Here is a 16,859-nt window from a genome sequence, read left to right on the forward strand (position 1 = left end):
ACACACACACACACACACACACACACACACAGACAGAAGCTCTTTACACTGCTTGAAGAAGATGCTTTTTGGATATATGGGGAGGGGGGCGGCAGACTGCCCTCTCTGGTGGAGTTCATTTCTAATATTTTTGTGTGTACTTGCTGCTTCACGCCATCACTTAAGAAAAATTATTCTTAAACTGTATGTGGCAGTGGAGCTGTGTAATTGGATTTTGAGATGACAAAATCACCACCAAATTTTCATTTGCATCTCGCTTTCATTGAATGCTCCAAGTCACAGCATCTTCCCTGGAGTAGGGTGACAGGAGGATCTTTACCACTGGTGTCGTTTAACCAATATTTATATTCTAGGGCGTATCAGTTTGGTCTCTTCTTTCAGCAGTTTCTAGTAACAAATTACTCTGTAGTCTGCAAGCAGCTATTTGTTGTTACAAAATCCTACTGTGTTGACATTTTGTTCTACAAAATACAGTCTGAAGTTTTGTTTTATCCAAGCAGCTTTTAAGCTTAGAATAATTGTAACTCCATTGTATTTGAACATATTTTAAGTAGTTGACAAGGTAGTCCCCAAATCTCTTGCATGTCATGCAATTTGTCTTTGACTAAAAAAGATTTTCATTCTGAATTTCGTCTAGGATACTTAATGATGGTCAAATGTGAACAATAAATTAAAAATGCCATGGCTTATTTATGTCACTGATAATCTGACTGAATCATTCTGGCCAGGTATGTGGGACCTGCAGGTTTACACAATCATTGACCACATAGGAGTGCAGGGTGTCAGAAACATGTTCACGCTTATATTTCACTTCTTATCTTCCTTGCAGTAAATACAGAAGAATCCACTAGCACCCATTCTACAGATGGGGATAATCTCCATCCTGGGAGGAGTTGGATATGTCCAAGGTCTCAGAGTGAGTTAGTAAAGGGGCTTGAGCTAAGACTCAGCCTTCCTGAATTCAGGATTCTCAATATAGTCACCTCCTGATAAAAATACTGTCCAGTAACATAGGGGAGAAAAGAAAAACACTTGAATATGTGCAGTAGGATTGGTGATGTAGTGCCGTGATTATCAGGGGCTTCATGACAAGACAAAGGTTTTGCTTCCATTTTATTCACTGCTTTGGACATACCAATCAACAGTCTAACAAGCCTGAGGGGAAGAGGGGCTCACAAGGGTGGGAATGCCAGGGCCTAGAAAGGAACAGTTCATAATCCATATCAAGTCTGTAAGCTCAGTCAGTATAGTTCATACCAGATGTGCCATTTAAGTAGAATGTCACTTTAAGGAGTGTTTTTTAATTTGGGATCTAGTAATTCAAGAGATTTCATTTGGAAGCAGCCTCCTGACATTGACCTGCACAGAATGCCACGGGTACTAGCAGGGAATGAGAAAGAAGGAAAGAGAGGTGGATAAACAATGCTGTGGCATGCCTTATAATCTCTTGGCAGCAGGCTTTTAGGCCATTGTGAAGGAGGAGGGTGTCCTCCACCTTGGCCTCAGTTCCAGACCCACCTGCTTTGAGACCAGTGAAGTCCCAGAGTGCCACTGGCTTCCAGCAGTAACTAGTTCTCCTCTGAAGGGCTACTTTCCTTTTGTGTTTTCTCTCCTAGAATCCCGCCGCATCCTGCTTCCCGTGGTTCTCCATCACATTCACCTTCACCTGAGACAACAGAAGGAGCTGCTAATCTGCTCAGGGATTCTTGGCAGCATCTTCTCCATCGTCAAGACCAGCTCTCTGGTAGTGGCCCCACACCCACTGCACCTGGCTCTGTTCAACCCTAGTCTTGTGTTGCTCTAGCCAGAGGCAGACCAACAAAGATCACTTCGTACAGTTCTCAAATCTGAGATGTTTTCATCAGTGACAGGAGGGTGCCCAGTGGATGGAGTCCTGTGTATACCCAGCAGGCTTCTCAACACAACACATTCTTGCTATTTTAAAAAGTTATACTACCACACACCCACCCAGAAGCATAGTTACCTGTAGTACCGGAAAGCCCAATCCATGCGTATGCTCTGTTTCTGTCAAAAGGATTTAACTGTGGATTCCTGGGAGATTTTTGAGGACACTCAGGCATGGTCACAGGGAGGCAGGCCCAGGCTGGGGGCAGCTTGCTCATTCAGACTTTCCTGTCAGCTTCTTGACAGCTTGATTCCACCCATATGGCATTCCTACACCGTGCCAGATGAGGTCAGGGTGTGTGAGAGACAGATGTATCTGAGAGCTTTGAGCCCGTGGATGGTAGAATTGTACTTTAGGAGTGAGGTTTCAACTGACAATACTTTTGCATATTTCTTTCCTTTCAAGAAATCTGTGGTGGGACAGTAGGCAGGGAGGGAAAGGAGTGAAGGAAAGACTTGTATCAGGCAAGAATGAAGGTAGGAATTTGTTTTAATATTTATTTTACATATTTATGATAATAGAACAAATACACATTTCTTTAGAAAATCTGGAAACTATGAGAAAATGTGAAGAGAGAAGTTAAGAACCCTCAGAACAGGAATGCTTTTTTATTACACCATCTCACTAAGCTGAGATGGGGCCCTGGAGAAGAAAATTTCAAGTGCATTTAAAATGAAGGCTGGTGGCCAGGTGATAAGGATATAAGAGGCTAGGTTATCCAGGTGGAGCAGGAGAGGTGCGTATAATAAAGAGTAGGCTTGATTTTTGAGCAGGGAACAAGGATCTAACAGGGTACTCTGGTGACCGCACTTAAAGTACCATTTGGTGCTGGGGACCCAGGCAGAGAGTGACCGTGATGATGGTGATGGTGTCCCTATCATTTGCTCTTGACTCCAGGCAAGGCTTGGCAATTCTTCTTCCCACCAGGCCCCAGAGAGGCAAAACCAGGCATAGAAGGTTCTACTAGTAGCCTAAGGCCAGACCTGAGAGGATGGAAGAAGAGAATACTGCAGCAAAAAAATAAAAGAGAGAAGGGATGGGAAAGAAGGGGGAACAGGTGAAAAACCTGAAGGAAGTGCTCTGCTTATGTGTGTGGTGCTAGAGAGTCAGGTGCAGTTAGTTGCTTACAACTACTCAAAGAGACTTTACAGGTAAAGTGTTATGATCAGCTCAACAGATAAAAGACAACTTTGACCCCTAGTTTATATGGTCCAAGAGCTGCTCAAATCCTTCATGTGAAATTAGGCGGAGTATAATTATATTGGATGGATGGGTAGGGGGTGGATGAGATTCACGCTCCATGAGAGCAGAGATACTGTCTGTCTTGTTTACCTTTCTGTATACTCAGGTTCTCAAATAGTGACTGCTACATGGCAAATGCTGAAGGGAGGGAAGCAGAGAAGACATTTGGACCAGTAATAGTATAAAGAGGCTAGAGAAGGGGCAATGGAAATATCTTTGTGAGATCATGAAAGTCAAGCGACAGGATCTGAAATTGAATGTGAGAAGTATATACAAGGATAGCTTAGACTTTTTCTAAATTCAGAGCCTAGTGGCTGAGTAACAGCCCTTATTGAGGAGGTGTGCTCCGTTGTTTTTGTGAGGCTGCCAGGGAAAGACACATGGAAGACCAGACTCCTATAGGTGGACCAGGGAACATGAATAAGAGAACTGGGGAGCTAGAAATAGGACCAAGGCATATCTGGGCAGCAGTCAGAGCTGATGAAGATTGAGATCACGCAAGGCAATACCAGAAAGACAAGATGCTTCTGTGTGCTTTAGCAATAGTGAAGCTGCTGCCGCCACACCCTGTGGTTTGAATACTTAACCATTTCTCAAAGTGTTAGTCAGCCAGTGTAATGCTTTCTCTTGACTGTTCTCGGGAAATCAATAACTCTTGCTTCTGCCTTGTATATTGAAATTAATGTATTCTTCATGAGATTCAGGGTGGCACTGACTTAAAGGTAAGGCCCTAGCCACCATACCAGAGCAACAGCAACAGGTGTGACTTACCTCCTGTCAGTGTGATTGTCCTGGGTTCCTTGACACTGCATGCTGGTGAAGCTGAGAGCTCGGTGTTGGGAATCCAGCCAGAAGACCACTCCCGATGTGGCTGACTTAGTAAGTGCTGCCAGCTGCACGTTGGCCCAGCCTGGTGCTAATGGTGTGCTCTCTCACTGCTTACTGCAGGAGGCAGATGTCACGGAGGAGGTGGAGATGATGGTGGAGAGCCTCCTAGACGTGCTCTTGCAGACTCTGCTCACCATCATGAGCAAATCGCACGCTCAGGAGGCGGTAAGAGGGCAGCGATGCCCGCAGTGCACAGCTGAGATCACTGTTAGTAACTAACATTCAGGTTTTCTTGCCTTCTTTTCTAACCTGGGGCTCCTCCATGCCACCCCACCATTATTCATCTCAGCCTCCCCTCCTGAATGTCCGTCAGCATGCTACCTTCTTCCCCTCTGGAGTCGGACTCCCCTCTCCACTCTGAAACCTGTGGGCTCACACTCCCACTAACCTACTTTAGGGCAGATTCAGGGACTATTTTTTGCCTTGGTTTCCAGGATACTATCTCAGTTGGCATTTGCCTTTGAGCCAAGTCATTTTCTATGTGGAATGAAGCAAGGATGTGTTTCCTGTACACTATGTAGTAAGAAGCTGAAGGTGAAAAGTAGACTGTGCCTTCCAGCAACCTTCTCATAAGGCTCTCCTAAATGATGTGCAGGAAGAATAATTCCCTTAGAATTTTCTTGTGTCTACAAGTTAGTTGCTTTTGTCCATAGAGTTTGTATCTAAATTCCTAGCATCAGGAAAAATGTGATGAAGTAGAATTGCACTGGCATTAACTGAATAATGAAGTGTGGACCTAATTAGAAGAGAAACAGGCTGGGAAAGCCTCTCAGGAGGGGCAGAGAGGCAGCACCCTGGGTCCCCAGTGCCCCTGCTCCCAAACTCAGAGTGGACTGAGTCCTGATGTTTGGAACATGATAAACAGTTTGTGTGGAATCCTCCAGCAGGCCGATGGGAGATTACAGTGATCTGTTAGAGGAGAACACTCTGGGGGAGCAAGTCAGGCTCTAGCGTGCTGGGAAGAGCAGGGGCAGCACAGGGGTAGGTGTGTGTTCTGGAGCACTGGGGCTTGGAAAGAGTGTCTGCTCCCTTAGGAGCCCCTGTTGAGAGCAGTCTTGGAGGTGAAAACATATATGCACCCTGGCATGTCCTGGTAACGCATCCTTCTAACCAGTACCTACACACAGTGCTTGCTATGGGCCACACCCTGCTTTAAATAGTTTACAAGTATTAATTCATTTAGCAATACTAATGAAACCGCCCATTTTATATAGAGTATAGTGAGGATGATAATAACTGCAATTTATTGAGTACTTCTTTGGTTGCTTAACTGTATCATATACATTAACTCATCTGCTCCTCATAATAAATCCATGAATTATGGCTTATTATGCCTGTAGTGAAGCATTTTATGGGGAAAATATTAAACGATGCAGGAAGCATCAAAAGAAGATGAAAGGAATACACAGTCATTATACCAAAAAGAATTGGTCAACGTTCAACCATTTCAGGAGGTAGCATATGATCAAGAACTGATGGTACTGAAGGAAGAAGTCCAAGCTGCACTGAAGGCATTGGTGAAAAACAAGACTCTAGAAATTGACGAAATATCAATTGAGATGTTTCAGCAAACAAATGCAGCTCTGGAAATGCTCACTCGTCTATGCCGAGAAATTTGTAAGACGGCTGCCTGGCCAACAGACTGGAAGAGATCCATACTTATGCCTATTCCCAAGAAAGGTGATCCAGTCAAATGTGGAGATTATCAAACAGTATCTTCAATATCACACACCAGTAAAATTTTGCTGAAGATCATTCAAAAGCAGCTGCAGCAGTATATCAACAGGGAACTGCCAGAAATTCAGGCTGGATTCAGAAGAGGATGTGGAACCAGCGATATCATTGCTGATGTCAGATGGATCCTGGCTGAAAGCAGAGAATACCAGAAAGATGTTTACCTGTGTTTTATTGACTCTACAAATGCATTCGACTCTGTGGATCATAACAGATTATGGATAACATTGCAAAGAGTGGGAATTCCAGAACACTTCATTGTGCTCATGAGGAGCCTGTACGTAGATCAAGAAGGAGTTGTTCAGATAGAACAAGGGGATACTGCGTGGTTTAAAGTCAGGAAAGGTGTGCGTCAGGGTTGTATCCTTTCACCATACCCATTCAATCTGTATGCTGAGCAAACAATCCGAGAAGCTAGACTATATGAAGAAAGTGGAATCAGGATTGGAGAAAGATTAACAACCTGCAATATGTAGATGACACAACCTTGCTTGCTGAAAGTGAAGAGGACTTGAAGCACTTACTGATGAAGATCAAAGACCACAGCCTTCAGTATGGATTTCACCTCAACATAAAGAAAACAAAAATCCTCACAACTGGATCATTAAGCAACATCATGATAAACAGAGAAAAGATTGAAGTTGTCAAGGATTTAATTTTACTTGGATCCACAATCAATGCCCATGGAAGCAGCAGTCAGGAAATCAAACGACGCATTGCATTGGGCAAATCTGCCGTAAAAGACCTCTTTAAAGTGTTGAAAAGCAAAGATGTCACCTTGAAAGGTGTGCCTGACCCAAGCCATGGTATTTTCAATCACATCATATGCATGTGAAAGCTAGACAATGAATAAGGAAGACCAAAGAAGAAGTGTAGCCTTTGAGTTGTGGTGTTGGTGAAGAATATTGACTATACCATGGACTGCCAAAAGAACGAATAAATCTGTCTTGGAAGAAGTACAACTAGAATGCTCCTTAGAAGCAAGGATGGTGAGACTGCGTCTTACAGTCTTTCAACAAGTTGTCAGGAGGGATCGGTCCCTAGAGAAGGACATCATGCTTGGTAAAGTATAAGATCAGCAAGAAAGAGGAAGACCCTCAACGAGATGGATTGACACAGTGGCTGCAACAATGGGCTCAAGCATAGAAACAACTGTGAGCGTGGCACCGGACTGGGCAGTGTTTCGTTCTGTGATACACAGGGTTGCTATAAGTCAGAACCGACTCAGTGGCACCTAACAACAACAACATACCTGTTGAGCTAAGGTTCATGTACATGTGTATATTTTGCATATATATATATATGTAATAATTTCAGGGGTCTGTAAAGGATTTAAGGAGCCCTGGTAGCATAGTGGTTAAGAGCTCGGCTACTAACCAAAAGATCAGCAGTTCAAATCCACCAACCACTCTTGGAAACCCTGTGAGGCAGTTCTGCTCTGTCCTATAGGGTTGCTATAAGTCAGAATTGACTCAATGGCAATGAGTTTTGTTTTGGTTTTGGTGGCACAGCGGTTAAGCATTTGGCTGCTAATCCAAAGGTCAGCAGTTCAAACACGTCAGCTGCTCCATGGGAGAAAGATGTGGCAGTCTGCTTGCATAAAGATTGCAGCCTTGGAAACACTATGGGGCAGTTCTACTCTATCCTGTAGGGTCACTACTGGTAGAAATCAACTTGACAAGAACGGATTTGGTTTGTTTTTTTAGAAAGATTTAAGGACTAAAAAACCGTTGTCAAATTCCCAAAAGTTAAAAACATTTGAAAATCATCCAAGTGAAGTAATTTTCCTCCCTTCCTTCTGAGGAGGCAACCTTCTGAGAGGAGGTCATGTTTGGCTACCCCATTCCAAAAGTTGCTGTGAGATAATTAATGTCTTTGGAGTCCTTAAAACAGGGATTTCTTCTATATAGCCCATTTGGAACTTGAAGAAATTTTTTAAAGACTCATTTTTACTCTTAAATTTCTACTTTTTTAAATCCTATAGCTTGTCCTCTCATAAAGGTCAGTCTGACTCCTCTGCCTTCCAGAGAGTCATGTTGATCTGTCTAGTCCAGTAACCCCATGTAAGCTTTGGGAGGTCCCCAAGGAGGCCCTAGTAGAAAGGCTACTCCAGCCCAGCAGGATGGGCAGGGTCCAAATTCTGTCCAGAGAAGGCCAGGGGCCCTGTTCCAAGAAACTCCTGTAGACTTTAGCACAGTGCCCTGGCAGCATATAGTGACAAAGGATGATTTAGCCAGAACTTTCCTGGGAAGAAAAATGAGAATATCTCTGTCTGACTTTATAGTAGTTCTTTGGTATAGGTTAAGGTTTTTCAATGTCCCCATGCTGCAGAGGTTTTATTAAAACTCTCAGTCCTCCACGCTTTCTTTAGCAGAAAAGAAAGCTCATTTTCAGGCCAGAGTTGTCACCTTCCTTCCATGATCATTGGGGCCATCTCAGACCCTCCCTTCTCTCCTTGCCCTCTGTGGATTGGGGGGACACAGCCCTTGTGATTGACTGTGCTAAATGTTTTTTGGGTTGGTCCCCAGGGCGAGTATGTGTCCTGCCTTCTGTCACTGCTCCGCCAGATGTGTGACACACATTACCAACACCTCCTGGACAACTTTCAGAGCAAAGATGAACTCAAGGTAGGGCCAGCCTTTCACCTAGGAAAGGAAGTGTGTGGCCGAGACTACCCAGGGGCTTTTCCCCTGCCAGGGGAACGAGTGCAAGTGACCAACACTGCTAAGGGTGTAAAGTTCACCAGCCCCACTTTACAGTTGAATATGTGGCCTCCAGAAGCTGCAAGCCAACACTGTCCCCACACAGTAACACGGACAAGTTTTCCTCGATTGATAGCAGCCCTATGACCATGTGCCTCTGTGAGAGGGTACTCTTGGCCACACTGGTTATCAACAAACCACGACTTCTTCTTTTGTATGAACTTGATAGTCCCCCTATCTTTTGCCCCTGTAAACCATTATTTGCAGTTTAATGACACTAATAATAGTGCTGACCACTTTTCTTCATTAAACCGTATTTCTGGAAGATACTTGTAGAGAGCAAAGGTGAGCACTGTCTGTTGGCCCCCAGACTCTGGACCCAGAGCACTGAGGGGCAGATAGTGCGGAGAAATGGGCCTGTGATTCAGACAACAGGAGCACATTGCCCAAGCTGTGCATGGTGTCAGCTGCCTAACAGGCTCCTGGGGCTTGTGTCTGCATTAGACACAAGCCTTTATTTCAACCTTTAGGTCTGTGCTCTGCCTCCATTCAGAGCTAAGCCGCTTGCATTTCATAGTGATACATTCCACTGGTTTTCATTTGTGTGAACTTTATTAATCATATTGTGTCAATCAAAAAATATCAGCTGTCCCTTTCTGGTTTCTGATCCTGCCTGCCTTTCCACAGACATGGGTCTCTGAAGATTGGTATCATTAACTTGTTACAGTGATGCCAGTCTGTCAACTTGGAGGGATGAGTCTTGACAGCCCTTGATGCGAGCCAAAAGACAGCCAGAGCCCAGAACCCACATTCAGGTCAAGAAGTGCATGAGCTGGGGTGCAGAGCCTGAAAGTCCCAGTTTGACTGCTCAAGATCATTTTCATCTTACGCACGTGTTATCCAACTGATTCTCAATCAGAAGCTCAGGCTGACATCATTCTCTTTTTAATTAAATGTTTATTTTTGTCACAGCAATATGTGTACATAATTTTAAAAGCCAAATCGTATTGCAAAGCTTATAACATAAAAGAGTGGTTCCCTTGCTCAACCTACCCATGCCCACTCCCTATTCCCCAAAGGCAGCCACTTTCAACTCTTTTTACTGTTCTTCAGGAAGCTTCTGTTACTATTTTTTACATTTAAATCATTATTTATTATCTATATTCTTCTTCCCAAAAAAAATGAGGATGATTCTCCTAAATCACACATGTGTCCTTCCTCCCATTCTTCCAGTATACCTTTTTTTAGGGCACACATTTATTGTGCTAAAATATACATAACATAAAATCTACCATTTTAACCATTTTTGAGTGTACAATTCCGTGGCATTAAGTACATTCTCAGTGTTGTGTAACCATCATGACTATCTATTTCCAGATGTTTTTTATCATCCCAAACTCTGTGTCCATTAAACAATACCTATTCTACTTTCTGTCTCTATGAATTTGCCTATTCTAGGTACCTCATAAAGTGGAATTATACAGTATTTGTTGTTTTGTGTCTGGCTTTTTTCATTTAACATCATGTCTTCAGGATTCATCCATGTTACAGAAGGTATCAGAACTTCATTCCTTTTTATGGCTGCATGATATTCCATTGTATGTAAACCATATTTTGTTTATTCATTCATCAGCTGATGGACATTTGGGTTGTTTTCACCTTTTGGTATAAAAGTATCTGTTTGAGTCTTTGCTTTCCATTCTTTGAGGTATATGCCTAAGAGTGGAATTGCTGAGTCATAAGGTAATTCGTGCTTAACTTTTTTTGAGGAACGACCAAACTGTTTTCTACAGTAGCTGCACTGTTTTACATTCCCACCAACAACAGAAAAGGGTTCCAATTTTTACACATCCTCACCAGCACTTACAATTTTTATTTTCCATTTTTTTTAACGATAGCCATTCTAGTAGCTGTGAAGTGATATCTCATTGTGGTTTTGATTTCCACTTCCCTAATGACTTATGAAGGAGCCCTGGTAGTGCAATGGTTAAGTACTTGACTGCCAGCCAGAAGGTTGGCATTTCAAACCTACCCAGCAGCTCTGCAAGAGAAAGACCTGGCAATCTGCTCCCATAAAGATTACAGCCTAGAAAACCCTATGGAGCAGTTGTACTCTGTCACATGGGGTCATATGAGTTGGAATTGACTTAACGGCACACAGCAACAAAGACTTATGATGTTCAGCGTCTTTTCATGAGTTTACTGGCCATCTGTAAATCTTTGGTGAGATGTCTATTCAAGTCCTTTACCCAATTTTTAATTGGGTTGTTTGTCTTTTTGTTGTTGAGCTGTAAGAGTTCTTTATTAAACCCTATCAGATGTATGATATCTAAATATTTCTCCCATTCTGTATGTAGGTTGTCTCTTGACTTTGTTCATAAAGTTCTTGATGCATGAAAGTTCTTAATTTTGATGAATTCCATTTTATCTATTTTGTCTTTTGTGGCTCATGCTTTTGGTGTCATATCTAAAAATCTGTTGTCAAAAACTAGGTCCTGAAGCATTACCCCTGTGTTTTCTTCTAAGAGTTGTATGGTTTTAGTTCTTATATTTCGGCCGTTGATCCATTTTGAGTTCATTTGTGTATATGGTGTGAGGTATTTGTATGTCTTCATTCTTTTTCATATGAATATTCAGTTGTCCCAGCACCATTTATTAAAAAGACTGTTCTTTCCCTATTGAATGGACTTAGCACACATTTTGAAAATCAATTGACCATAGATATATGGGGTTTATTTCTGGAATTTCAATTCTGTTCTATTCATCTATATGTCTATTCTTATACCATTTCTAATAAAGTTTTCATACATTTTTATTTAAATTGTTAATGAGCATTTTCTTTATTACAGCTAGGTAAGTACTATGATGACCTAAGAGCTGTATTATGATTACATTTTCTTTCTTGTAAAACTGTTTTTCTTGAAATTAATTTTTTTTAATATTCTTGTATTCATTTACCACATGATCTCTTCAGTATTCCGAGTCACACATTCATTTGGTCCATGAGGTGTCCTCCTTGTTGAGACATCAGCTGGAATAGTGTGGGGAGATGACTCGTTGTCTTGGTTCAGATGTTGGCAGAGCCAACAGTTGGTCTGATTGGTAGCTCTCGCAAAAGCCTGTATCATTAGGGTCCATGGGTGAGGGGCCTGTCCATCACTGTGAGATAATCTGGGAAGAAAAAGGAACAACATTAACAATTTCCTGTTTCCCTCACCTATCTCCCGTGGGACTTGAGGTGAGGGTTGCCCAGGCATAGCTACCCAGGCCGTCTGTCCTAGTCTTGAGGCAGTGACCTTTGTGGGAACCCAGATCTTTTGTCAGGAACAGTTTATACCAAAGATACACATTTTATAGAATAAACAGTTTGATCAAACATACAGCGCAAATGAGAAATGCCCTTGCAGGGAACTGCTGCATTGAGACCCCACATTGCTTGCCTAAGATGTATGGTTCAGGCTGGGGTTGTCTTGTCCCCTCCCATCAGTTGTTTAAGCCTGTCCGTTGAAGTGCACAATCTCCCCTATGGCTTAGGGGTAATATAGAGTGTGAAGCGTTCATTGAAGATCCAGCGGAAGCCGTTGTGTAGGATCAGAGGCCCTATATAATTTATTTGCCAAGATGCCGTGGCCTATTGGATCAGGAATCTGTCCCTGGGCAGGTTTTAGCCTTGACCAGGATCTTATAGGCACATCAGCTTTTCTGTGCTGTTTGGCGTTTTCTGATGACAGTGGCAGTCCATGCATGTAGACTCAGTCCAGGGTGGTGTGTGAATCTCCATGGACCATCCTCTCTTAAATCCAGGTGGTGGTCAGTTGCACACCTCTTCGCTTTGGAGCAGAGGATGCTTCAGCCTCTGCAGTCAGTTGTCAAGAGTAGTCTGCTTGTTGTTTGTGTTCCTCTGTCAGCGTAGGGAGCTTTCTGGTGACCATCTACAGAAGTAACTAAGGCTTATCAGGAGCAGAACTAATATTTATTATTATTTGTCCAGATATTTCATCCCCATAGGGGCTTGCTTTTTATGGCAGTCTGAGGGTTGTCAGTAGCCAGATTGAATGGCCAGGCTATTAGCTATAGCCCATGTCACAGTTTCTGTGTGCCCCACTAAAAATGGCCCTAATGGCAGCAGTTCCTGTCAGGGCTTGGAGGCAAATGTTTACAAAGGTGCCCATTAATACCTCAGCATCATCAGTACATATGATAGGGGTTTGTAGGGGCCCCTGAAGGGACTTATCCATAGTTAGGCTTAGGCAAGGGTCTCAATGATGTTGACCTCAGACCCAAAAGTTTTCCTCATTTTGGTGCCAGGTGTTGTAGAGATCACAGTCACCTGTGCAACGGTATCTAAAAACCCAAGACATACAATTCTTTTTATTTTCTCATTGAATTTTAATTGTAACATAAGGCCTTTGGTCCTCCCTGGTGACAGAAAGACCTAGGCTTAATCCTCAGTCTTAATTATTTGTGAAAGTCAGAAGATCCGGGCAAGGTTGGCAGAGCCCTCAGTCATTTGTGGAGCCACACCTCCACCATACCAAGTGCAAACATGGGTTCAGCCCTGTTGCCTGGTAATATGGAGGCGGGCCCTCGTATTTAAGTTTTCCCCTTACTATTGCAACTGCGAATATGTTGCTGCTCCATTGTCTTGGCAGGAGCAACTATCAGAAATTCCAGAGCAAGCCTCTAAGTTCTCTTCATGGCCGCACAACACAGCTATCTTAAAGGGCTTTTCACTTCTTTTTTTTTTTTTCTTTCTTTCCTTCTGCTGTTTCAACCCTTGCTTTGCGCTGGGTGTTACAGGGTGTTCTCAGCACCAATGATCTGCTTAGCCCCTCCAACTATCTTCAGTCCTGTTGTTGGAGAGCTTTGAGCAATGGCTAGGAGATTGTTCCCCCAGCCCCTGAATCCCCCATCTTTACAAACCTGCAGGCGAGCATTTCTAATTGCTCATCCTGGTCTCAGACATGGCCACAGATGACTGCCGCACATCCCTTTTTTAACTGTAACTCTTCTACAAAGCTCTTAAATGCGCTTCAGCAGCTAGCTGGGCTTCAGTGGCCAGCCGAACAGCCCAGAGCAGCAGCTATCCCACAGCCACTCCTGCTTTCCTAACTTCTTTTCCACACTTATAAAGGCATGCGTCTGTCCACAACCGGGCTATGCTGCTTGGCGTTTTGGGGGCCTTGTACTCATGCAGTGGTCCATGCACATCAAGCATACAAGCCAGACCTCCCCAAATGGAGGTCACTGGCCAGCCTGGGATTTCCCCCGCAGACGCCTCACTCCCACTCACCATTTCCTTATTCTCCTGACTGGCTCGCCAATTTTCCAGACATGGACCAGTAACGTGAATCTTGCCTCCAATAATGGAGGGCGCTTAGAGACCAAAGAAAGAGGTGGGCAACTCTAATATGGTGGCGAAGGAGTTCATTAGGGAGACTTACGACTTCATATAGTCCAGGTCCTCAGGTTATTTGCTCAGCATACAGATTGAATAAGTATGGTGAAAGGATACAATCCTGCCACACACCTTTTCCCATTTTATCCACACAGTGTCTCCTTGTTCTGGTCAAACAACTGCTTGTTGATCTATGTACAAGTTCCACATGAGCGCCATTAATTTATTCATTAGGGAAATGAAAATCAAAACCACAATGACATATCACATCGAAAGTGAATATAATAAAAAAGACAAATATTAGTAGTAATTCTTCTTTAATCATTTGGTAAAACTCACCAGTGAAGCCATCTGGTCCTGGGATTTTCTTGGTGGGAATCTTTTTAATTATTAATTTATCTCTTGTTACAGGTCTATTCAGATTTTCTGTTTCTACCTGAATCAATTTCAGTAGTTTGTGTCCTTCTAAGAATTTGTTCATTTCACTCCAGGTTATCTAATTTGCTGGCATACAGTTCTTCATAACGTTCCCTTACAATCCTTTTTAGTTCTGTGAGATTGGTAATGATTTGCTTTCTTTAATCCCCAATTTTAGTAATTTGAGTCTCCTCTCTTTTTTTTTTCTTGGTTAGTCTAGCTAAAAGTCTGTTTTGTTGATCTTTTCAAAGAACCAGTTTTTTGTTTCATTGATTTTCTCTATTTTTCTATTCTCTATTCCATTTATTTCTGCTTTAGTTTTATTATTTCCTTCCTTCTACTTGCTTTAGATTTAATTTGCTCTCCTTTTTTAGTTTCTTAAGTTAGAAGGTTAGGTTATTGATTTGAGATCATTTTTCTTTTTTAATGCAGGCATTCAGCTATAAATTTTTCTCTGAACACTACTTTAGCTTCATCCCATAAGTTTTGGTATGTTGTTTTCATTTTTATTCATCTCAAAATACTTTCTCATTTCCCTTGTGATTTCTTTGACCCGTTGGTTATTTGGGAGTGTGTTATTTAATTCCATATATTTGTGAATTTCCCAAATGCTTTTTCTGTTATTGATTTCTAATTCTATTCAGTGGTGATTAGAGAAATTGATTTAAATCATTTTAAATTTATTAAGGCCTTTATTATGGGCTAACATATGGTCTATCCTAGAGAATGGTCTGTGTGCATTGGAGAGGAATGTACACTCTGCTGTTGTTGGATGGAGTGTTTAGTGGGTGTCTGTTAGGTCTAGTTAGGTTATAATATCATTCAAGGTTTATTTTTCCTTACTGGCTTTCTGTCTAGTTGTTCTATCCAGTATTGAAAGTGGGGTATTGAAGACTCTGACTATTGTTGAATTGTCTGTTTTTCCCTTCAGTTTTGCCAGGTTTTGCTTTATGTGTTTCAGGGCTCCACTTTTAGATACATATATGTTTATAATTGTTACGTCTTCCAGATGGATTTACCCTTTTATCATTATAAAATGTCCTTCTTTTCTCTAGTAATAATTTTTGCCTTAAAGTCTATATTGTCTGTTATTAGTATAACCACACTAGTTCTCTTTTGGGTGCTATTTGCGTGGTATATATTTTTCCATCCTTTTACTTTCAATGTGTATTTTATATTTTTAAATCTAAAGCGCTTGTAAACATCATGTAGTTGGATCATGTTTTTATCTGTTTTTTCCAATCTCTGCTTTTTGATTGAAGTGTTTAACCCATTTGTGTTTTATGTAATTATTGATAAGGTAGGATTTATGCCTGCCATTTTGCTATTTGTTTTACACGTCTTATATCGTCTTTGTTCCTCTATTCCTCTATAACTACCTTCTTTTTGTGTTAAATATTTTTAGTGTACCGTATTAATTCCTTTGTTGTTTCCTTTTTATATACTTTTTAAAAATTTTATTGTGTTTTAAGTGAAAGTTTGCAACTCAATTTCTCTTTCAAAAATTTATACACATACTGTTTTGTGACATTGGCTGCAATCCCCACAATGTGACAGTCCTCTCCCCCTTTCCACCCCAGGTTCCTTGTGTCCATTCATCCAGTTCCTGTCCCTTCCTGCCTTCTTGTCTTGCTCCTGGGTGGGAGTTGCCCATTTGGTCTCGTATATTTGCTTGAACTAAGAAGCACCTTCTTTGCGTATATTATTTTTTGTTTTATAGGTCTGAAAAGTGGGCTTCGGGAGTGGTGTGAGCTCGGAGTTGGCAGGGTGCCCAAGGGCCATAGTCTTGGGGGTTCCTCCAGTCTCTGTCAGACCAGTAAGTCTGGTCTTTTTTTATGAATTTGAATTCTGTTCTGCATTTTTCTCCTGTTCCGTCCAGGACTCTGTGTTGTGATCCGTGTCAGAGCAGTCGGTGGTAGTAGCCTGGCACCATCTAGTTCTTCTGGGCTCAGGCTGGTAGAGTCTCTGGTTCATGTGGTCCTTTAGTCCTTTGCACTAATATTTTCCTTGTATCTTTGGTTTTCTTCATTCTTCTTTGCTCCGGATGGGATGGAACCAATAGATGTATCTTAGATGGCCACTTGCAAGCTTTTAAGACCCTAGATGCTACTCACCAAACTAGGATGTAGGACATTTTCTTTATGAACTATGTTATGCAAGTTGACCTACCTGTCCCCTGAGACTATGGTCCCCAGCCCCTAGCCCCAGCAACTTGGTCCTTCAAAGTGTTCGGATGTGTCTAGGAAACTTCTTTGTTTTTGCCTTGGTCCACTTGTGCTGACTTCCCCTATGCTGCGTGTTGTCTTTCCCTTCACCAAAGTTGACAGTTGTCTACTATCTAGTTAGTGATTTCCCTGCCCCTCCTCCCCACTCTCTTAACCATCAAAAAGTGTTTTTTTCCTGTGTGTAAACCTTTTCTTGAGTTCTTATAATAACGGTCTCATGCAACATTTGTCCTTTTGTGACTGACTTATTTCACTCAGCATAATGCCCTCCAGATTCATCCATGTTGTGAGATGTTTCACGGATTCATTATTGTTCTTTATTGTTGCATAGTATTCCATTAGGTATC

At 42.1% G+C, this 16,859-nt stretch overlaps 1 protein-coding gene across 1 annotated transcript in view; it reads left to right on the forward strand.

Annotated features, from left to right (window-relative positions):
* DOCK3 (dedicator of cytokinesis 3) overlaps window positions 1-16,859 on the forward strand; it is a 450,742-nt gene that overhangs the window by 377,177 nt on the left and 56,706 nt on the right. The window contains exons 25-27 of the mRNA XM_004368733.1: window positions 1,617-1,744; window positions 4,097-4,243; window positions 8,299-8,397. Of these exons, the coding sequence (XP_004368790.1) occupies window positions 1,617-1,744; window positions 4,097-4,243; window positions 8,299-8,397 (374 nt within the window). The remainder of the gene's footprint in view (window positions 1-1,616; window positions 1,745-4,096; window positions 4,244-8,298; window positions 8,398-16,859) is intronic.

Source organism: Trichechus manatus, unplaced genomic scaffold (genome assembly GCF_000243295.1).
Source record: "Trichechus manatus latirostris isolate Lorelei unplaced genomic scaffold, TriManLat1.0 scaffold00001, whole genome shotgun sequence".
In the NCBI taxonomy this organism is placed as follows: Eukaryota; Metazoa; Chordata; class Mammalia; order Sirenia; family Trichechidae; genus Trichechus; species Trichechus manatus.